Raw genomic sequence first — 24,386 nt, 5'->3', positions numbered from 1 at the left:
GCATATCTCTGGCAGCCACACAGACTGCAGACTCACAACAGATCACTCACCACTGGTCACTAGTAGTCACCACAGTCACACTCACGGCTTGAGACGGGGAAGACACGTTTGCACGTCACTCGATATATGTTCACACCAAACGCAGTCACTGCATACATGTATATAAATAATATTCATACTAATATGGGGGGGGGGGGGGGGGTAATGGAGACAGCGCTTCACCTAACATTATATCACTATGTGATTGTTTATTTATTCCCCAGTGTAAATGTTTAAAATGTGTCAATTTAAGAAAATTATTTCAAATACAGTATTTATAATACTGCCCATCTCTGAACACAAGCACATTTAGAATAATTGTTCACTTTAAAAAGCTATAACTAAACATTGGGGATTGTTAGAGTTTTACATCAAAGATGCCATTTCTAATGGATGAAGCCTTGGCCTGGAAGAGAGGTCATCAGGTGGTCTCCAAGCTTCTTAGAGTGTTTCAACCCTCAACCACTACACTCGGGTCAGCAGTGATTGGCCAATTCACTGCCACTCTCTGGGCTTCCCGCAGTCCCGCCCCCTACCAGGGTCATTTTCCTCAAAGACATTTCAAAAAGTATTTAAGACCTTTTAAGCGTCGTACAAAGCCAACTCGAGTTGTGAGAAATCATGACAACAAACACAATTTTTCGGGCCGAACAAATAATTAGAAAGAAGAAGAAAACGGCAGGTTACAACACTTTTGCGCCCAGGGCACCCCCCCCCCCCCCCCCCCCGCAGATCCGCCCTGATCTGTCCATTCGAAAAAAGTTGAATGAATGTTTACCCAACATTTAGATGGCCAAACATTGCAAAGTGTGGTATTACTGCACATAAAAGCTGATTGCAGACTGCTGATGGGGGGAGACTGGAAGGCTGTGAGAGGAATGAAGCACACAGGTTCAAAAGCTAGCAAGCAAGGAGTGTGAAGATCATGGAGGTTGAGCAACAAAAAAGTTCAGAGGGAACTGAGAAAGGTGTAGAAGCAGCACGAAAAGAAGGCCTTGAGAGAGTCTTATCTGTGACCCATCTGTCTTGACATGTACACTCCATTGCTTAGCACCCCGGAGGGGAGCAAAGGGGAGCCATGTGTGTCAGTGACTGAGTGTGGATTCTCTGCAGGGCTTAGGGCTAAGGCATTGGCCTGTGCACTCTGGCCCAAAACCAGCCTAACCAGCCTCATGCCTCAACCCCCAGCCAAACTCCCATGACTTACTGCTGTCATGTGACAGATAGAACAAACCGTGGGATGGAAACAAGAAACAGCCATTGACAAACAGGGAGTCACACATCAGTTGGGATACAGATGTTACTTGCTTTGACAATTCACTTTTTAACTTTGGCATTTTGCCATTTGTCATGCTTGTTTTGTTGACATCTCACATTGCTTTCTTGTCATTCGGGAAGGACTGGTGTGTGCTCAAGAATTTAAATTATTTACTGATAATTAGTTTAGCTAGATACAAGTGATAATGGAATAATTGTGATTAATTAAGTAGGTTAATTTTATAGGCTAACATTGTAATTGTTAAATACAATACATGCTGTGGTTTAACATGTTTCTTTTTCATGTGCATTTACTGGAGTTGTTAAAATTGACCTTTGACTGCTTTCACCTATTCTTCAAAAACAACTATTTTGAGCTTTTTCATCTCAAGGAATGTGACAGTTCGAGATCCTCCCAAAAGATCTTTATCAGACTTCATGGTATGAGTTTAACGATAGTGTAACTACCTACAGTAAAATACAACTACTGCCTAAGTACCTACAGTACAGTACATGGGGTGTTTGGATGGTGCAGGGGAAAAGTTCATGCCCACCATGGAACCAGGGCTCTGTATTGGCTCAAAAAACAAATAGGTCGGAGCATGACCCATTTCAAAACATGCATTTGAAATGTCTATTATTGGTTAAATTAGGCCTAACAATTTGTAGTTCCTAATATTCTAATTCTACAATAGATCGAATATTTCTGTCCAAACATCCAAATGTCCTTAGATCACATCCTACAGTAGGCTAGAGAACAGGTGCTACAAACCGCAGCCAGACTTTATTGCCAGAGAGCAATGTGTTGTGTAGCTAACTGCATTATTTCCCACCATATCCAGCAGTCACCACTTAGGCCTACTACTAGCCCACACCAATTCATAAACGAGCTCGCTATAATCTTAAATGTTAAAATAACATGAAAGTGCTCTCAACACAAGATTACAGTTATATAAATTTAGACTATTGAAGATTTGTGTATGATCATGTTGGACTATCGTCGCACCCATTCATGCATATGTGCACAATTGCACATGTATACGCACAGGTGTTACATACTGGTTTACAAACAAACATCAGCCTCAGCATTGAATTCATGCAATGCATTTGTTATTTTTTATTGTTAGGTGAGCATATGAGGGAGCTAGCATACGTTAGTCCGACTTAACAATAGTCCGACATACATGGCCGGTTAAGACTCACCCGTGGCTACTAAGTGGCCAGGTAAGACTCACCCGTGGCTTCCACATGCGATCAGGGTTAGGTTAGGGTTCGGACATCGGACATCGGACATCGGACAAAAGATAATGAACAGAACATGATAAATGTCAGTGAAAACAATTATTATTTTAATTCTGGTGAAAATCCAGACACTTTTCTAGTGATTGTTGAAAACGGGGACATATTTGTCGGGACTTGTGACACGTAGCTTTGAAATCGGGACAATCCCGGTCAAATTTGGAGAATCCCGGCCAAACTTGGATGTGTTCACCCGATTAATATGAAGTGCAATTATACTTTAAAATTCTGTAAATATATGGCAGGGAAGAGTTCTCTGTTGCTATACAGTGAACTCCTACAGGTTGGTCTAGTCCTACAGGTTAGTGGTCTGTGAAGCAGGGAGCGGGATCATGTTCCTCTGCATGCGTTACGTAGCCTAGTCCTGGTGAAACTCCTCACTGTCATGTATATGTAGACTGGATCAATTTGCTTTGCAGATTGCAGATCCGGTCTAGTGCAGTTACGAAAATTGTCCCTGTCTACACGTGGGTGTGTGTGTCTGTTTACAGTACACGTGTGTGTGTGTGTGTGTGTGTGTGTGTGTGTGTGTGTGTGTGTGTGTGTGGGTGTCTGCGTGCGTGCGTGAGTGAGTGCATGCGTGACTGTTGAATCGAAGGAGAGTACAGTACTTTTGTCATGTGTATACAGTATAGGCCTACCAGTAAGACGCCTGAGGGCGAGAAGCAACCTTACAATTACAATTTACAATTTAGGCATTTAGCAGACGCTCTTGATCCAGAGCGACTTACAAAAACAAAAGCATGGCATACATCATATATAAAAAGTAGTTATCATGAATCATGTATAAACTAAGAACGTAACAGTGGAGTATCTATGTCAACTATACATACTATACTATAATATATATTATATTATATATATTATACTTATACAACCTTGCCCTTTAGGGCGAGGTTGTGCACGCATCCACCTGGGTGACAGCAGACTGCTGGGCGAGGGCTGGCGCATTGGAATGGGGGTAAGATCTTAACTTTCGGGCCTGTTTCTCAAACCCTCACCCTAATCTCCCACGGGGCAGCACACCTAAACCTAACCTTAACCCTCTCCCAACCCTTAACGCACCCCTCACCAACCTTAATCCGGTCGTCTTCACGCACCCCTCACCAACCTTAATCCAGTCGGACCAATGCTATGTCTAACCAATGCTATGTCTAACCAAAGTATGCCTCGGGTGCACACACAGATCCGACACACCAAAGGTCCGAAGCGCGGGGACATACGATGCGAAAATGCGATGGTCCGACATGCGCTGCTCCCGTGCTTGCGGTTATGCTTAGGTTAGGGATTGAGGTTTCAGATCAATAGTATGTCGGAGCCTGCCGGCTGCCGGGCACGGCAGGCCCATCTAGAGTTTAAATGGACAGGTATCAGTCAAAAGGGAGACATCGAGGAGGAGGGATGGATGAGGAAGGATCAACATATGGAATCAATCAATCAACCTTTATTTATATAGCACATTTATACAACCAAAATTGACCAGTGCGCTTCACAGTAGACAAAGTATAAAAACACGATAAAATAATTACATCAAGAAAGTACTAGAATAGAAGAAGAATACATAACCATTAAAATCAGACAGCATCGAAAACAAATACGAAACCATTTAGATCAGACAACATTAAAGGCCAGAGAGAGAAGGTGGGTTTTAAGAAGGGATTTAGAAATCTCTATGGATTGGGCAGCTCTAATGTGGGGGCGTAGGTTATTCCATAACTCTGGGGCTGCCACCGCAGAAGCACGGTCACCTCTTGTTTTCCGGGTTAGATCTGTTGGCACTGTCAATAGTGACTGGTCAGCAGATAAGACCTCAGAGTTCTAGGTGGGTTGTGGCGATGTATAAGTTCAGACATATATGGGGGAGCCAGGCCATTTAGGGATTTAAAAGTAAATAAAAGGATCTTGAAATCAATCCTTTGTTTGATCGGGAGCCAATGGAGAGAGGTAAGGACTGGTGTGATGTGGTCAAATGTCAGGCCAGGTCAAAAAGGCAGGCAGCAGCGTTTTGAACTAATTGCAGGTGCCTGAGTGCGGAACTGTTTTGAATTGTTTAGGGGGGAGATAGGGTTTGACTTTGGCGAGTAGGCGGAGATGATAGAAACTGGTTTTAACGGAGATAAAATTTGAAATTGCAATCAAATATGACGCCAAGGTTCTTTGCACTGCATGGTGTGGATATTGGATGAGAGGGGGCCCAGGGTGTTGACAGGAAGGGTGGGGTTATGACCAAAGATGATGATCTCAGTTTTATGTCAGAACCATAGACTGTAAAAAAATATGGACAAGGCGTTCGCCGGGTCTGATATGGACGTAAGATGAAGCCAGTCAGTCCTTGTATTGTAAATCGCCATCTTTCTAGATCCGTTTGGGCCCAGCTGGCCCATTGGCTGGTCCAGACAACGAGGCGGGACTTCCCCCCTTCTTCTTAGTTGGTTTTTATTTTGACTCGAACGGGGGTGGCTCCCGATCATAGACTGTAACGGTAGCCACGCCCCTCAGAACATACGCAACTTTATGGTCATCTTTTTAATAAATGGGACCATAATTTTCCAAAAATAATATTATGACATGAGAAATGAGACTTTAAACTAGTGACTGGAAGCAGAAAGTATTCATGACCATGTTTATTAAGGTAATACAGTCTAGGTGAAGTTGGACCCAAATACATGGACCTCTATGGGGCTATGGGTTTTTTTGGGCCCAATGACAGCGCCACAACAGACCATTATATGAACTTTCAGGATGTCCTGATTTCCTTAGTGGCTTCTCAAAATATCTGTCTGACTGCCCCCCTGGGTCAGATATAGAGTTTCTGGTCGGCTCCATATATGCAGATCTAGTATGTCAAACCATGTATGGCTATCCAGGGTTAGAAGCTCAGCTGGTGGTGACTCGACTCACACTAACCACGAAACATTAAATATCAATAAAATAAAAATAAACGTAATTAACATTCAGTTTCTGTTGTGCGACGGGCAGATGCAGCCACCCGCCTACCCGGAAATGTAGTCTCTGGGTTGTTTGACTCATTTCTAACGCTTATTTTGTTACTCTTTGGGTATATTTGTACATTTCCACCTTCAGTCGATGCTTCATATCCATGAGTGAAAAGGCCGGGATGATCGGTTTATTTTTTCAAACGCAGTGCTTATATGAAGAGATCTAAAATCCCCCTATGGGGATTTCAATGCAAATAAGAAATACATGAACCTGGGGACTGACGCCCTCTACCGACAGTGACGTTAGGACTTCGGTGTTTGCATACGCATCAAGTGGCGGGTTGGCTGGCACGGTTTTTGGCGCAAAGTAACCACAGTATACCGCTAATCAACTTACAACTACATACTCTATATTGTGCAAATTGTGCCTGATTTGCTGGGACCAGAGTACATGGTGTGTATATGTATGACTAGCTCTCAATGATGACGTAAGAAATATGGTCATTTATGTAATCTGGTCCCAGCAAACCAGGCACAAATCTGCTGTTATATTTGCATACGCATCAAGTGGCGGGTTGGCTTCACAGAGATACTGAGATTCCACAGTTTATGGTCGAAAGTACTTGCGCGCTCTGCTTGCGCACTAGTTGGCCATTTATGGCCTACTAGTGTGCAACAAGCAAGTATGCACTCGACAGAGTGCAGTTCTAGTTATTATTATTATTATTAATAATAAATTAATTGTGACTTTAAGAATTTACTGAGATTAAATTGTAATGTCCACCACAATTCTTACCGTTACATCTATCTATCCATCTATCCTAAAGAATTATGAATTACAAATCAATCCAAGATGTTTCACATCAAATCCAACCCCAAAAGATGTTTTACTTTACTTGCTTGTACGGCACACCTGGGAGATTTGTAATAATGAATACCTGATGTGGAGAGCCAGTTAATTCCCCCTATAAAATAACTCCCTTCCTTCTTCCTGTGGGCCCCGGCTGTTGTTTATCAAGCGAGGTAACGTCCTGTCATGTGACCCCCCTCCTCTTTGCAGCAACCGACCCACCTGTGTGGACTTTTCTTTTAATCCGACTGCAGCTTTTTTTCCCTTTTTTTTCCTGCACTTTGAATACTACTGAAGACTACTGAGTGTAACTAATTCGCCCGCACAAGGATAATGTCTTCTCCCTATCTCTACCTTTGTTCCAGCCCTTTAAAGCCCTCCATTCACCAGTTTCATTAGTTGCCAGTGTGGTGAGAGAGAGAGAGAGAGAGAGAGAGAGAGAGAGAGAGAGAGAGAGAGAGAGAGAGAGAGAGAGAGAGAGAGAGAGAGAGAGAGAGAGAGAGAGAGAGAGAAAGAGAGAGAGGGTGAAAAAAGGTTTCCAATTAAAAGTCTTAATAGCCTATTACCATGATCTTAAATTCAACACTTGTTTTTCCTCACATCATGAAACCAGCTACAGAGTAGCCTAATGACCAGATCAGCATGGGAGCTTTTGAAACCTATTCTGTAGTTTTTTAAATCTTAATGAGGTCTGATTTCAATGTGTCTTCTATTCATTGTGGCTATAACTCTGCTAGAAACACAACTGAATGACAAAGATTGCAGGCTCTTAAGGCCTAAACCGCAACTCCTTGCAACAAAACGGTGTCACACCAATGCAACTACTTGCATGGCGAATCATAGGTGTGGTTTTGGCCTAAGAATGTGGCACCTATGGTGTCTGCTTTTCCCTTAATGTCAAATCCTAACTTTTCTGCCAGGTCTTCTGGTTTACCATTAAAACCCATTTAAATTTAACAGTTGTTGTTTTTAGCGGGAGCTTAATTTAAATGTGTTTAACAGGCCGCTCTCTCTACACACATGTTACACAAACCCTGCAGCTGACCAGGGGGCCCAGTGGAGGCAGCTAGTCTCTTGGGATGACCAAACGAGTCTTTCTCAGACATCCATTTGGCGCACCCACCCCACCCACCTCTAGCCCCGATGGATGACCCCCAACCAGGAGGGGTCAGCTGTGCAGTGGGAGCTACAGCTCCTTCAACCCCCACCCCACGGTCTGGAGCCACAACGTAAATCAGGCGCCTGTCCATCGCGGGAACGTCGCCCTGTCAAGGGTCCCAGCCCGGCCTGGCACCATCCGTCCGAAGGCTGTGACGCAGAGCCAGTGCTGCCAAGGTGCGTTCCCACTGACCTGCCGCCCAGACTGGGCAATGTGGTCTAGACCTGGTGCCTTGTGGCAGATCTGTCAGCGACTGGGACATTGGAGAAACCACCCTATGTCCATCTAACATGGTGGGTGGCATTGGCAGTCAATTTTAGTATCATATACTTTAATATTAGAGATGTATACTCAAGGTCTTTCATTGTGCATTAATATTTGGGTGGCCTTTCATTTGTGCTCAAACCAGTGCCTGATGATTTTGCTTTATGCTCTCGGTCAAGTTTTGAAGTGTGTGCTTATGCAAATGTACTACATTTTTGATAGACTTAACAGATACTCAAAAGTTAAATAAGATTCCATGCTGTACATTGGTAAATGTATAATAATTTACTTATATTATATTTATTTGACTTCTTTCAGAAGAACAGTAAGTAGCATCAGCACTACCAATAAAGCCTTTTTCTCATCATTCACTAACCGGTCTTAAACTCTTAATGGACTCCAACATACAGCCTACATAACCATTTCACCTGCATAAAATGCGTGCCATAACAAGTCACGACCTATTGGGACACCCAAAACCACCCTGTCATTTTGCTGTAACAAGCAGTCAGAATAGGTGATGTACAACCCACAAATGTAAAACAGTCTGACTTTTAAGTGCAAAACAAGTCCTTGCACTCCTCCTTATCACCCTTGACGACTTGACATCTCTCCCTCTCCATCATAACAGCACCTGGAATTGCAACACATAAATCTCACCGCCAGAGACAGTCTGCGACTCCCCCGGGCAGTAAGACCAGCTTATTGCCTCCTCCCTAGATCATGCCGAGTGTCTCGCCCCCTGTGTGCATCTCTCCCCTTGGGCCTGCTGCAAATGGACAAGCGTGGGGTCATAAAAATGGTTGTGTTGCTGTTTTTCCTTTTCCAAACCAGTGACACCAGTTGTTCACCCTCCTCATCAGATGCCTTTTGTGAAGCCTGACAGGCTGTCCATTCCAGACAGAGAACGGCTGTAGAAGTTGACATACATTACTTCAAGGTGACATTCCACCAAAGGCTCATCTTTATGAGCTAACAATAACTTAGGATGGAGTAATGTATTTCATGCTTATTTTGGCTGTGTGCATTGTTGATAAGACCTATTGTTTGTTGATGTGCTGTATCAATTAAAATAGAAAAACTTGTGGAAATATAAAGAGCACATTCATATATCAGATAAATGACACTGATAGCAAAGAATGGGTTATTCCTTGTTGTTTTTAGGCTCCTAACAATGAGTTTGAGAGATTTATTGGCATTACTTTAAAATGCTTTTGTAGTAAGAGGGATTGGCGGAGTTCACATGGATGAGGGCAGGCCTGTGACACACACACACACACACACACACACACACACACACACACACACACACACACACACACACACACACACACACACACACACACACACACACACACACACTTTTCATTAACACTGTCCCCATTTCACACTGAACTTCATTCTGTTACTATGAAAATAAGAAGAAGTCAAGTCTGTGACTCTGTGTAGCCTATTGAGTGAACAGTTTTGTATTCATGGGGTAAAGGAAAGAGAGGTAGGTCTTTATATATTCATTCACACATTTAAAATTAGAGTGACAGTTGGCGGCACTATAACTGTCACTATGATTTAACTAAATGTTCAAATTATGCGTTGGCCATTTCTCCACTATACAAAAGTTTCATTTGGATTAGGCCATATGCTGACATTTACTATCTATTTATGTGGGACTTTTAAGGTCACAACACACAAAAAATAAATATCTGTTTCAATTTCACATAACATCTCCACTGTTTGCACATGCTGCCCCCATGTGGTAAAACAACCGTATTGAAATTAGCCTCTGCAAAATAGACGGTTGATCTTAATGATCAGTCAGTATTTTTCTAGCTCCTACACTCCTACTCTGAGGTAACCTGTCTGGCATATAGCCATATATAGCCTACCTGTATACACTTATTAAGACTATGTGTCCATCGACCATCGTACAACATTTCCAAAAAGCGCGTAGCGTGTGGTTGCAACTTGCTCCGCCATTTGGCGATCTTCAAATGCATTAATGCATAGACGCAAATGTATTTGAATATTTTTCTGCGGACCAAGCAAGCAATCTATTGTCAATGTACAAAAAAATGAAATACTTAGAACGACTACGAAGTACGAACTACGAAGAAGTTATTCTTAGAAGAACCCAACCTAATCGTGACGAGCTATGTAGCTGATTACGAGCTATATAGCACAAGTCCGTCAGAGTGCATACCCGGACAGCAGAGTGGCGCAGCGGAAGCGTGCTGGGCCCATAACCCAGAGGTCGATGGATCGAAACCATCCTCTGCTAACTTTTTTCCCCCCTCATCTACAGATTATTTAGTTGATATCGTAGAATAATACTCATGCCGGTTTTGAAATTGTAAAGTGCTTCACAGGTAGAAGAAATCACAGAAATAAGAAATATTGCGATTAATTTGCCCCCATAAGTTACTTTGCTTTTTTAAATTATGTTTTACTCTATAGGCCTACTATAACACTAACATTTTAAAACAATTAAAGGCTACTGTAACGTCATTTTACTGTCGTCATGAAATGAATGAATAAAATTAGATAGCATTTTATGTTGACTTAGATAGTATTTTAGACAGACTTATAGCTTGTTACGTAGACAGCACTAGAATTGCATTTTATGTATAGTCATAGCACTTTATAGTAGCCTACACATGTATATTGTATAATATATAATATAGTATAGTATGTATAGTTGACATAGATACTCCACTGTTACTTTCTTAGTTTATACACGATTCACAACTACTTTTTATATATGTGATGTATGACATGCTTTTGTTCTTGCTGAAATGTAAGTCGCTCTGGATCAAGAGCGTCTGCTAAATGCCTAAATTGTAAATTGTTATTTATACGGTCTGGAAAGCTGCAACAAATGTATATGATGTCCAACTACACCTTGAAGGTGATGTCTGTCTTGTCTGTCTGTCTGTCTGTCTGTCTGTCTGTCTGTCTGTCGGGTCTTGTCTGCCTGTCTGACCACATCATGTGCTCTCTCTGCTTCCAGAATTCCCCCAACGACCTCCAGATGCTGTCAGACGCCCCGTCCCCCCACACAGAACTCCCTGCCAGAGGTCCTAGCGGTGGTGCAGGTAATATGCTCTGTGTGTAACGTGGGGGAAAAATCACAATATTGAATCGTAATTTAAGAATCTCAATATGAATCGAATCGGCGAGATCGAATCGGGAGGTAAGTGAATCGTCCTACCCCTAACATTTTCCTTTCTTTTTTTTGTTCTTGTCAGGTTTGTCTTGAGGGTGAAATCTCTCGTCAGTCCATCCTCAACAGTCTGTCTAGAGGAAAGAAGGCTTCTGGTGACCTCATCCCCTGGACCATATCAGAACAGGTACTCGCCTTCTGTGTGGAGTTTGCAATTTCCTCACAGAAAGCAACGTCCTGAGCAAATCACAAATTGGCTTTCTACCAAAATATCGCACAACAGACCACATTTACACTCTCAACACCCTAATTGACAACCAAATAAACAAAAACAAAAGCAAAATTTTCTCCTGCTTTGTCGACTTCAAAAAAGCATTCGATTCAATTTGGCATGAGGGTCTGATGTACAAACTGTTGGAAAGTGGCATTGGGGGAAAAACCTATGACATCATAAAATCAATGTACACCAACAACAAATGCGCAGTTAGAATAGGCGAAAAGCACACAGACTTTTTCCCCCAGAGCCGTGGTGTTAGACAGGGATGCAGCCTGAGTCCAACACTCTTCAACATATATATCAACGAATTAGCAAAAACGTTAGAACAGTCTACAGCTCCAGGCATCCCCTTGGCAAACACAGAAATCAAATGCTTACTTTACGCAGATGACCTGCTGCTGCTGTCCCCAACCAAGGAAGGACTACAGCAGCAACTTGATCTCCTACACAAATTCTCCCAGACATGGGCCCTGACAGTGAACCTAACCAAGACTAAAATCATGATATTTCAAAAAAGGCCCAGCCGCCAAAACCACCAATTTTTCCTAAATACAATCCCACTAGAACAAACTAAAAACTATACCTACCTTGGCCTAAACATCAGCAGCACAGGGAACTACAACCAAGCTGTAAAGGACCTGAGAGACAAGGCAAGAAGGGCATTCTATGCCATCAAAAAGAAACATCAAAATAGACATCCCAATTAAAACCTGGCTTAAAATACTGGACTCGGTGATAGAACCAATTTCCCTCTATGGTTGCGAGATCTGGGGACCATTAGCAAACCATGACCTGGAAAAATGGGATAAACACCAAACCGAGACCCTACACACAGAATTCTGCAAATCCATTCTCCGTACCCAGCGAAAAACACCAAATAATGCATGCAGGGCAGAATTAGGACGATACCCACTCATAATCAAAATAAAAAAGAGAGCACTTAAGTTCTACAACCACCTAAAAGAAAGTGACCTAGATGCACTCCATAACAAGGCACTCACACACAGTGAAACTCTAGAGAGATGCCCCCTCAGCCAGCTGGCCCTGGAACTCCGGGCACAAACACAAACAGAGCCACGAGATAGAAAACCCATTGGACTAAACCAAATTATAAAACAGCAAAGGGAAAACTATCTGACACATTGGAAAGAAGCAACACAAAAGCAGAGTAAACTAGAATGCTATCTGGCCCTAAACAGAGAATACACAGTGGCAGAATACCTGAGCACCGTGACCGACCCAAAACAAAGAAAAATCTTAACTAGGTACAGACTCAGTGAGCACAGTCTCGCGATCGAGAAAGGCCGTCATAGGCAGACCTGTATCCCGAGAGAAGACAGACTATGCACCCACTGCACACTAAACGAAGTGGAAACCGAGCTACACTTCCTAACCATCTGCCCATTGTACCAAGACATCAGAGACACATACTTCCCACAGATTACAACCACACACGGAGATTTTGAAAACATGACCAATGACAAAAAACTCCCATATCTGCTGGGCGAAGTACAACAATGTGCAAACACAGCAGCAAGATTTGTGAGTTGCTGTGATAGGAGAAGGATATCAAATGGAACACAACCACCCTAAAGACTAATAATTGTGTATATTCCTGCACTATACCTGCATCGAGTTATCTTGGTACACAGAAGTTGATCTATTGAAGATTCTGACCTTCAAAGTACATAATTTTTGTTTTGATTGTATTGCTGTATTGTTGTATTGTTCTTTCTGCTTTGGCAATGTAAACGTATGTTTTCTCGTGCCAATAAAGCCCTTTGAATTGAATTGAATTGCATGTTCTCCCCGTGTCCCCTAGGGTAGGTACCCTCACATGTTCTCCCCGTGTCCCAAAGGGTATACCCTCACATGTTCTCCCTGTGTCCCCTAGGGTAGGTACCCTCACATGTTCTCCCCGTGTCCCCTAGGGTAGGTATGCTCACATGTTCTCCCCGTGTCCCCTAGGGTAGGTACTAGGTATGCTCACAAAAAACATGCAGTAATCCTGGTCTCTAAACTACCTCCCCCTGGCCAGCCGGGGAGCCTGATAGAGGGGAAAGGAACTAGTTGGAATAACGTGTTCTTTCCACGCTCTACGACCAACCGGGGAAACTCCCCCCTGTCAGGTGAAAAGAAGCGGCTTGGACTCCTCATGCCGTGAAGAAAGCATGAGGTCAGTCCGTTGCTCTCCCCAGGTTGGCAGAGGGAGTGTAGCGCCCAGGATTACATTAGATAACAGACAGTTAAGATGTGTTGAGTCTCCATGTCACTCCTCACATTGTAACCCCCCCCCCCTCTCTCTCTCTCTCTCTCTCTGTCTGCAGTTCCATGACCCCGAGTTTGCTGGTTTGTCTGGAGCGAGAGTGGTCCGAATCGCTGTCAATCCTGACTACCAGGGGGTAAGCTGTGTGTGTTGTGTGGTGTGTGTCCTCAGTGCTTATGGCATTCATGTATGTAACGGTGTGCAACCTGGACCAACAGATGGGTTACGGCTCCAGAGCTCTCCAGGCGTTGCAGTATACTATGAGGGCAGGTTCCCCACGGAGGACGAGAACGCTCACGCCAACAGTGGGATCACCACCGTGAGCAGTGAGGTAACCACCACCATGTTTATGTAGGCTGTCTAACACAGGATCTTTTCTTAGAATTGGACGGGATGATTTAGATTGCGAGTTATTAACGTTTTAAGATTTTCGTTCTCGGCTAAACAGGGGGGGAACATTTTCGAGGATTGCACAACAGGCGCTCTCAGGCTGTGGAGCAATGCAATGTGATCGGTTTTCATATCAATAAACTTTGTCTTTTGGATAAAACTTCGTCTTGGGCGTCGGGCGTTACTAATAGAAAAGACGGTGAACCGGGCGATTGGGATTTTAAGGTAAGGTAAGGTAAGGTACATTTTATTTATAAATCGCCTTTCAAAACAAATGTCACAAGGTGCTGTACAATAAATAAAATGAAATAAAACAAGAGCAACACATAGATCAACAATAAAACGAAAACACAATGACAGAGTAATAATACAAATATATATATATATAAACATACAGTACCATATAGACAATATTACAGACAAAAGTGCTTTTGAAACAAATGGGTTTTTAACAGCTTTTTGAACGCCTCGACAGATTCTGCCCTCCTTAGGGAAAGGGGAAATTCATTCCATAGGGAAGGGGCTACAACTTCAAAAGCTCTATCGCCTTTTGTTCTCAGTCTTGTGTTGGGAACTTTGAGCAGGTCTTTACCTGAAGAGTGAAGACCTCAGAGTTCTCACATTTGATATGGGGACTAAAAGTTCAGTTATGTACCTGGGAGACAGCCCATGGAGAGCTTTAAAAGTGATTAATAAAATTTTTAAAACAATTCTGCAGTCAATTGGAAGCCAGTGTAAAGCAGCAAGGACCGGGGTGATATGAGACCTTCTAAAAGTGTTCGTTAAAAGTCTGGCAGCTGTATTCTGCACCAACTGGAGGCGATGTATTGAAGAGCGACTGAGGGTGGTGAATAATGAGTTGCAATAGTCCAGCCGGGAAGAAATAAAAGCATGAATAAATTGTTCCAGATCTCGAGGGGTTAAAAGCGACTTGATTTTGGAAATGTTTCTAAGCTGAAAGAAACAGGTTTGAACCACTTTTGTGGCTCAAAATTAATTTGCTGGTCAAATAACACTCCTAGGTTTTTTTTTACACTTTTGTGAAGTGTGTTGTGAAGGACCCAGGGACTGCTTTATGTCATTGCATATAATATCTGGGCCTATGATAAGGACTTCAGTTTTGTCCGGGTTTAATTGGAGAAAACTTTCTGCCATCCAGTCTTTAATGGAAGACAGACATTTTTTTTAAATAGACAATTTGCTATGATCAGAGGATTTAAAAGAAAAATACAGCTGGGTGTCGTCAGCATAACAGTGGTAAGACACTTGATTAAAATTACTGATTAAAACACCAAGTGGAAGCATGTATAAAGAAAATAAAATGGGACCAAGAATTGAACCTTGGGGCACGCCATGTTTTAACTGTGCAGAGGAAGAGACATGATCATTTATGGCCACAGCAGCACTCCTGTTAGACAGGTGGGAGGCAGACCATTTTAATGCAGTCCCCCCGTAGTTCTACCCATTTCTCTAATCTATTTATCAAAATGGTGTTTTCAATATCGTGTCGATGCATTCAGACATGAAGATATATTTCTTTCCAGTTGCTTCATTCGCTTCACTTTGGGTCGCACAGGTCAAAAAAAGAAAGGGTCTGGGTAGTACGGGTAGTGCTGCTTGCCAGACGTTAAGTGATGGATGGTACGTGTTTCCTCTCCCGTCAGGCGGTCAGTCTCCTGGAAGAGGTGGTGGCTCCCAGGAAAGAACTGCCTCCCCTACTGCTGAAGCTGAGCGAGAGACGAGCAGAGAGACTGGACTACCTGGGTGTCTCCTACGGCCTCACCTCGCAGCTGCTCAAGTGAGTGTTTGGGCTTAGAGAGGGCCATAGAGAGACTACCTGGGAGTCTCCTACGGCCTCACCTCGCAGCTGCTCAAGTGAGTGTTTGGGCTTAGAGAGGGCCATAGAGAGACTACCTGGGAGTCTCCTACGGCCTCACCTCGCAGCTGCTCAAGTGAGTGTTTGTTTGGCTCCTCCTCCCCTGTGGAGGAAAGCAGTGGTTCCCCCAGGGGAACCTAACAACAATATCTCCTTAACAATCTATTTTTGTTCAACATGGCAGGTTCTGGAAAAGGGCTGGCTTCACCCCTGTCTATTTGAGACAGACACCAGTAAGTGGAACATGACTTGTCTTCATGAACGGTTTTCTTGTTTTGTTTTGTTTTTACATTATTTATTGATGATGTGTTGCATTGTGTATTGATGTGATTTACTGTGTGTGTGTGTGTGTGTGTGTGTGTGCGTGCGTGCGTGCGTGCGTGCGTGCGTGCGTGCGTGCGTGCGTGTGTGCGTGCGTGCGTGTGCAGAATGACCTGACGGGGGAACACTCGTGTGTGATGCTGAAAGAGTTGAACACGTCTCAGGGGTCGGAGGAAGGCCAGTGGCTGTCTGCCTTCTGGAAAGGTGAGCTCTCTTCTAGGTTGCTTCCACATTGGATTTGTCCACGCCTAAGATGTGTCTGTAAAATAAAACTAAATACCTCACATTCAAAATCACCTTTTGCAGATTTAATGGGCTGTAAATTATGCACACACATGTTGAAAAGAACTTGGGCCCCTTCCCTACTTCCTTCACAGCAGTGTAACTTGTTTTTGGCAGCAAATTTTGATTTTAGTTTTAGTCATAGTCTCTTGAATAGTTTTCATTTAGTTTCAATAACATTTTATTCACCTGGAATGTTTTAGTCTTTGTCTAGTTTTAGTCGACTAAATGTCATGCAATTTTAGTCGACTAAATCTACAGTTGATTTAGTCAACTAAAATGTATTTTGGCGGGCCTTGATGCCGTCGTAATGACTGATTTGACTGATTTGGCTGAAAATAGCCGATCTACAAGCTCACAACGTGTCGTGCTGCGACGAGTTGTGAGCTTGTAGATCGGCTATTTTCAGCATGCAAACAGAGTGTAGAATGACTTACACTGGATCTCTTGTCCACTAGTCCCTTCCTAACATTTTAGTCTAGTTTATATTTGTTGACGAAATTGTCAATACATTTTGTCTTAGTTTTTGTTTTAGTTTTAATTTAGTTTCTATTTAGTTTTCGTCAGTGAAAAAAGGTAGTCGAAAATTGTCTTTGTATTAGTCGACTAAAACAACACTGCTTCACAGGTGTTACCAATGATAGGCTACTAATGAAGGCTCTGTTCCATTCTGGTCAAACAGAGTCAGGGTTAACGATGCTAATGAAGGCTCTGTTCCATTCTGGTCAAATAGAGTCAGGGTTAATGATACTAATGAAGGCTCTGTTCCATTCTGGTGAAACAGAGTGTGGCAGTTCACCCTGCCACTAACAGCACATCACAATGATCACACTTATAACACTCCACTACAATACACCATGACACAATAGCCAGGGCCCTGTTCATTAGTTTGGTGAGTGCACACACGAAAACTGGTTTAACATTGTTCCTGTGCTGTTGTCCACATGTATTGTTAATTTTCTTTATTATTCACTATTGTGTGTATCAAGGGTATGACTTTTGTTTCTTTGTTTTACCACAGTATTCCCTGACTTCTGGGCAGAGGCAAAGCACCAAGGAGTGACTCAGGCGGCCTTATATGGAGGGGGCCTTATATGATTGGTCCATGAGTGGACCATACCAACTGTGGGGTTTTGTTAAAGAGAAGATTATTGTTATTATCTGAATACTTGTTTGAGTAATATGGTCAATATTGTTATTGTTAGACTACATGGCATTTGTACCATTTTGGGAGTTATATATTGTCTTTGGACATGGGCTAGACTGGGATGTAACTTAAGTTTCAGACAGGGATGGATTGGTCTAGTAGTGGGAGGGGCCTGGCCTTTATAAGCAGGAAACCTGCCACTGCCCAGGAGTCATTGAAGGGCTGATCCTGGAGAGAGAAGACCTGTAGCCCACCTGGCCAGTTTAGGTGTACTTTGTTTGACGGAAACTACCTCCATTTTTCTCACTGGACACTATTGAGGTGAATAAAAGCAATTTGATTGCACCACTGACTTTGTCAATACTTTTGAATATATTCCAACTAAGTGGAAAACGTTTTCAGTAACTTTGGAGTATTTTGAGTATTTTTGAGTATTTTGAGTATTTCTTGGGAGTATTTTTGAGTACCTGGGGTTTTTTTCTGTGACTTTTTGAGGACTAATTCCAGTACCTATGGCATATTCTACCTGCACTCAGTACAGAGTGTGACACAGAGTCAGGGTTAATGATGCTAATGAAGGCTCTGTTCCATTCTGGTCAAACAGAGTCAGGGTGCTGCTATTGTGCATGTTTGGAAACACTCTGCTACACCAGTCCCAATGGGTTCCAAATGGCCCTGTATGGCCCTGTAACTCTGAGAGTGTACAAATAGAACTAAATCGATCTTTACGGGTCATTTTATTTTACCTGTGAAGGAAGTAGGGATAGTTATTCCGTGTGCATAGAGCCCATTGAAGAAAAAAAAGAATGACCAACCTAATAAGCGATTTTAACAATGACTAACTATAGTGCAGTTGAGTTACATGACATGGATGTATATATAACAGAGGAGTCGTTACATGGTTTTCATTTCTCCTCCTCCATCCAGACTGTATAGTGGTGTTCACAGAGGAGTCGTTACATGGTTTTCATTTCTCCTCCTCCCTCCAGACTGTATATAGTGGTGTTCACAGAGGAGTCGTTACATGGTTTTCATTTCTCCTCCTCCCTCCAGACTGTATATAGTGGTGTTCACAGAGGAGTCGTTACATGGTTTTCATTTCTCCTCCTCCATCCAGACTGTATAGTGGAGTTAACAGAGGAGTCATACATGGTTTTCATTTCTTCTCCTCCCTCCAGACTTCCGTCGGCGGTTCCTGTCTCTGCTGTCCTACCAGTTCAGCAGCTTCAGTCCCAGCCTGGCCCTGAACCTCCTGCAGAACCGCAACACCAAGGAGGAGAGCACCAGTAAGAGCAATGCACGCACGCACACACACACACACACACACACACACACACACACACACACACACACACACACACACACACACACACACACACACACACACACATTCTGGACATCTGGCACATGATAGAATTATTCACAAACAACGACGTACCGAAATACCTATCATTAACACTAAAGCATTTCATATGACAAACTAAACTGCATTCAAAAGACATATATGACTAAAACTAAATCAGAAACAAACTTTATTGTCACATCACATTACAAGTAACATGGGTGAAATTCTTGTTTGTGCAGGCTCATCATTGCAGTTAAAAGAAAGAAAGTGCATATTACATGACTAATCTACATGGTACAATAATTATGTAATGATTAAGTATAACATAATGCTTAAAACACCAAAAGGGGTTCCCGCACAGAATGGGTTAAAGGGGCATTCAGTGATTTGGAACACCCCCCGGTCCGCCCCGGTAACAAGATGTGCACATGCACACGCTCTACAGTGGGGGGGAGGGGGAGTGCAACAAGCCAACAGCACCTGCACCCCACTTGATCATGATTGGAGGAAGGGGCCCCTCTCATCCTGATTGGACGAAGGCTTTCTCACCTGCCACCAAAACCGAAACTATAGGGGTTGGTTTTTTTGTTACCCCAGGGGCTCACTGGGGACAGGGAGGAACTCCTCTTATATGGTCAGCACACACTATAGTAGGGAGGAAGAATTTACCCATTTTGGGTGGGAACCCCTTTTGGGCGGGAACCCCTTTTGGTGTTTTAAACATTATGTTATAATTTAGCTATTGAAAAATAGCAGATCTATACAAGCTCATAGCGCGCCACCGAGTGGCGCACTATGAACTTGTAGGTCTGCTATTTTTGAAAAATCGTTAAAATGTGCCTCAAATCTTTCAGAAAAAGATCTTGTAAAGATGTCAGCATGGAGCCCACCGTCCGAAGCCTCAGTGATGATCTGGTACGCAGCTTTATAACCTCTCTCTTTTCAAATGAAATGTAACTATTTAACTTTCCTTTTTTTCCAGCAATACTTAATATACATACTGTACCTTGTGTTTGTTCTTTGAGAAATGATTACTAACGTAATATGACTTTTCCTCGTCAGAATGAAGCCGCCAAGGAGTTTGATGAGAAGCACAAGCAGGATGTAGAGAAAGTGAAAGAGTTGGACCTGGATCAGTGAGTATGGAGGAATGGTATATGGGTTCTATTGGGTTCTAATGGACCTGGATCAGTGAGTATGGAGGGATGAGATATGGGTTCTGTTGGGTTAAAGAGTTGGACCTGGATCAGTGAGTATGGAGGAATGGGTTCTATTGGGGTACTGCACCCTATATGTTGACTTATAATGGGTTCTATTGACTTCTACTACTTCCAATAGGATCTATTGACTTTCTACTGGGTTCCAATAGGATCTATTGACTTCTAATAGGATCTATTGGGTTCTATACGATACTGTACTGTACTGTACTGTACTGTACTGTACTCCCTGGCCTCTGTGTGTGCTCTACTGGCCACTTTAGATGTTGCAGCGCAGACACCTACTGTACGTACACATACATACAACATACACATATACGTACACATACATACATACATACACGTACGTATGCATACATACACACACACACACACACAGCTAGCACCACTCAATCTACGCTGCCTCCGCGCAGATTGATCATAACGCTGATGCTCCGTCCTAATGTCTGACTTCATCATGCACCTCGTTTAGAATATTAACGCTCCTAAAGAGAGATCAGTTTTACATCAGCAATGTAGTAATGGAACATTTACGCCCCTCGTCCGAAACGGTTGAGAGATGACAGTTACCCCACACGAAAAACAACCATGTCGAACTATTTTCGTGCTCATACCCAGACACCCAGCCATGCAGCCAGCCACACACATAGCTCCGTAAGGGAGTGGTTGCACCACTCAAACATTGACAAACAGGAGAATGTTATTTTGTAGTTGTAATGTTTGTTTACGTTTGTGTGTATTTTTTTTATTTCAGGTACAAGATCCGTGGTGATGAGGAGGAGTGAAACAAAAAAAAAACGATGGGCTATAGCCCATGTTTTTTGAAATTTTGAAAAAAAAGTTATCCTCGTTTCTCATCATTTTGGACCATGGGCTATAGCCCATATCGTACGGCATACTATAGCACGCCGTTTTTCATCATTTTTGAGGATTTGAAAAAAATTAAAAAAACGATGGGTTATAGCCCATGTTTTGTTTTGTTTTTTGAAAAAAAAGTTATCCTCGTTTCTCATCATTTTGGACCATGGGCTATAGCCCATATCGTACGGCATACTATAGCACCGTTAGCACGCCGTTTTTCATCATTTTTGAGGATTTGAATTTTTTTTTAAAAACGATGGGTTATAGCCCATGTTTTTTTTAATTTTGAAAAAAAAGTTATCCTCGTTTCTCATCCTTTTGGACCATGGGCTATAGCCCATATCGTACGGCATACTATAGCACGCCGTTTTTCATCATTTTTGAGGATTTGAAAAAAAGGAAAAAAAGGAAAAAAACGATTGGTTATAGCCCATGTTTTTAGAAATTTTGGGAAAAAAAGTGTAACACATGGAACCAAATGGACCCTTACATCTGTAACCAGACATCATCCAATCATATAGTTTACATTGCTATGTGCAACAAAACAGGTGATAATCAACTGCATTTGAATGAAATAAATCAATATATATATAATATAATATATATTGTTCATGAACGATGCGTTCTGTGATGTCAGAGCCTCGGCATCATTTACCAAATGGAGCCAATTAAATATAATTAATTATCGGCAATCTGTTTAGTTCTGTATGCATGGTCTCACCTGTGTAGCTGTTGGTGTGTCTGTGTGTGTGTGTGTGTGTGTGTGTGTGTGTGTGTGTGTGTGTGTGTGTGTGTGTGTGTGTGTTTGTGTTTGTGTGTGTGTGTGTGTGTGTGTGTGTGTGTGTGTGTGTGTGTGTGTGTGTGTGTGTGTGTGTGTGTGTGTGTGTGTGTGTGTGTGTGTGTGTGTAACCCTGAAAGTGAGATTACAGGTTCTACCTTCTAAACTTAATCTCTCAATCATGCTCCTCACTGTATCCATCATGGCCATGAACAAATAGCTGAAACCATGTCCCACATCTTAAATGGTTGCCATGTTTACAGGGGCCTTTACATATGTAGGCATGACAGAATAGTGGATTTGATATCGAAAGACATCTCTTCCATTTTCAGGTCCTCCATCATGCTTTATAAGCATTCTACTGTGAAGCCGAGGATGTTAAACCTGTTTAATGATGATTCTGTGTTCTCTAACATTTCAGCTAACACCCCTGATGTCATTGTTGTAAATGAAAACCATAGAGAGGTGTTCATTCTCAAGGTCGGCTGTACCTTTGACTATAGCCTGGAAGAAGCCTTTCTAACCAAAGTGCTGAAGTATCAGCAGCTAATGCAGACAATTTACAATTTAGGCATTTAGCAGACGCTCTTAATCCAGAGCGACTTACATTAAGCAAGAACAAAAGCATGGGAATACATCACCATCTCACAGCTACAGGCTACAGATGTAAACTTTTAGTTTTTATCTTTGGCAGCCTAGGGCATGTGCATAAGTTGGTTGTGAGGGGCTTACAAATGGCCGGCCTTTCCAAAAGGAGAGCCAAGCAGTTAGCTCAGAGGTACTGCTCAGTTTCAGCCATTATAGGAAGCCGCTCAATTTGGAGGAGGCGCTGTTTCTTTCATCCATGATTTATGTCTGCTGCCCTGTGTCCGACATGTCAGCTCAACTGTATGTAACGATGCTTTGCCGTCCATGCACGTTGTAACTGGCAGTGTTTATGTCCTTTGTACAAGGTATTCCTGTACTTCTCATTATGTGGACATAAATAAACATTTCAAATGTGTGTGTGTGTGTGTGTGTGTGTGTGTGTGTGTGTGTGTGTGTGTGTGTGTGTGTGTGTGTGTGTGTGTGTGAGAGACACACTTGACAGTTTTTGGCTCCAGTCCAATGGAGGCTCTCCTACATAGACTTCTATTGAGAATGGGGACAAGTTCAACTAATTCCGACAAGTCCTGGACTGGAAGAAATGCATTGAACTCAGGGCAACAGACCAGCTTTAATGCTCTTAAATCCCTTTATTTTAGATAGTTTTGTAGTAATCATACAACATAAACATTACAGAGACTTTAGTTTGTTACTGTACAATACTTTAAAACAGTTGTCATGTTGCACACATGCTTACAATAGCTCTTATTTGCATCGCCCGGCGCCCTCGTTGAAAACAATGTATTTCCAACTCCAACTTGTCTCAGTTCAGGCTGCATGAACAGCGCTGGGTTTCTGACCCCTCGATGTCCTAACTCTTCTATTAGATGGCTCTGAAAGGCTCATCTCAACACAGAGAGAAAAAAGTGAAAGTTAGAGTATTTTCACTTAGTGAGTATAGGCTACTCTAAGGTTGCACATCTTTTCCCAACAGGTAGGCTACTTATAATGCACTGTCCAAATGATTCATGCTATGTGCCTATTTTGATATTTTGAGCACACATATTTTTCAGCCAACGATTGTGCCTGTTATTGGACTTTATTGCCTCAAACATTATGGACCAACCGTCTTTTCTTTAAGAAGGGAGGTGTAACACACTGCATGTATCTAAACCAGACAACTTTAAAATCACTGTACAAACAGACATCAAGAACACTTGACCAAAAGCCCAAACGTTACCACCATTGCTATAGTTCAAAAGTTACTTAATTTTGACAGATTTAAACATTTTGCAGATGCTTGTCTCATTTTTAAGATCATGGACTTGCACCACTGAAACAGTTCATAGGTCGAAGGGACAGTGGTGACAGAGCAACAAGCGCAACTACCAGAGGGGACTGTGGAGTACCAACCAGACGTAGTGTGTTGTATGTGTAGTGTGTAAAACACACTAGACATAATTGTCTATATTTTGTACATTCTCTTTCAGAGACATGCTCTGCTTCCGTGGGATGAATTCTTCCTTTTCCTCATGTACCTGGCGTTGGGGTCCACAGAAGTTGACCTGGTAGATCGTTTCGGGATCCACCCATCAACGGTCAGCCGGATCATAACAACGTGGACATATTACCTGTACTTTCTGCTGGGCTCACTGAAAATGTGGATGTCCCAAGAGGAAGTTCAGGCTGTGTTGCCGAGGGAGTTCAGGGAGAGCAAATACGCTGATACACAGGTAAACGCAATCACTTGCATTAGTCTAGACTAGATGGAAAGGGGGTCCACAGCGCACATAGGGTGGTCAGTAGCTGTCAGTAATAATAATAATAATGAATTGCATTTTTATAGCGCTTTTCTATGCACTACGTGCCTACTCAAAGCGCTTACAATGATTAATTCATTCATACATTGGGAAGGGCAGCGTAGTCTTAATGTTGTGTGAGCATGGGCAGATCAATGTATCTCTCCAGACATTGTTAAAACCTGAGAACTGTTTTCTCTGCATCACTTTGACCTAGAAAAACCATTTATGATGTTACTTCATTTTGTAGGTGATTATCGACTGCACAGAGCTGA

General features: G+C 42.5%; 1 protein-coding gene across 1 annotated transcript; it reads left to right on the top strand.

Annotated features, from left to right (window-relative positions):
• Positions 1 to 10,691: 10,691 nt before the first annotated feature.
• On the top strand, positions 10,692 to 23,864 carry LOC308318621 (RNA cytidine acetyltransferase-like; the record flags this gene model as incomplete). The annotated part of the gene is made up of 11 exons (XM_080768237.1): positions 10,692 to 10,717; positions 10,815 to 10,899; positions 11,053 to 11,174; positions 13,682 to 13,841; positions 15,565 to 15,698; positions 15,961 to 16,009; positions 16,205 to 16,301; positions 18,705 to 18,812; positions 19,726 to 19,786; positions 19,934 to 20,007; positions 23,803 to 23,864. Coding segments are annotated over 10 exons (843 nt in total). The 3' UTR covers positions 19,935 to 20,007; positions 23,803 to 23,864.
• Positions 23,865 to 24,386: the final 522 nt, after the last annotated feature.

Source organism: Protomyctophum bolini, assembly GCF_963924005.1.
Source record: "Protomyctophum bolini genome assembly, chromosome: 7".
Lineage (NCBI taxonomy): Eukaryota > Metazoa > Chordata > Actinopteri > Myctophiformes > Myctophidae > Protomyctophum > Protomyctophum bolini.
Note: the sequence above shows the minus strand (reverse complement) of the source record. Positions and strands in the feature narration are given on the sequence as shown.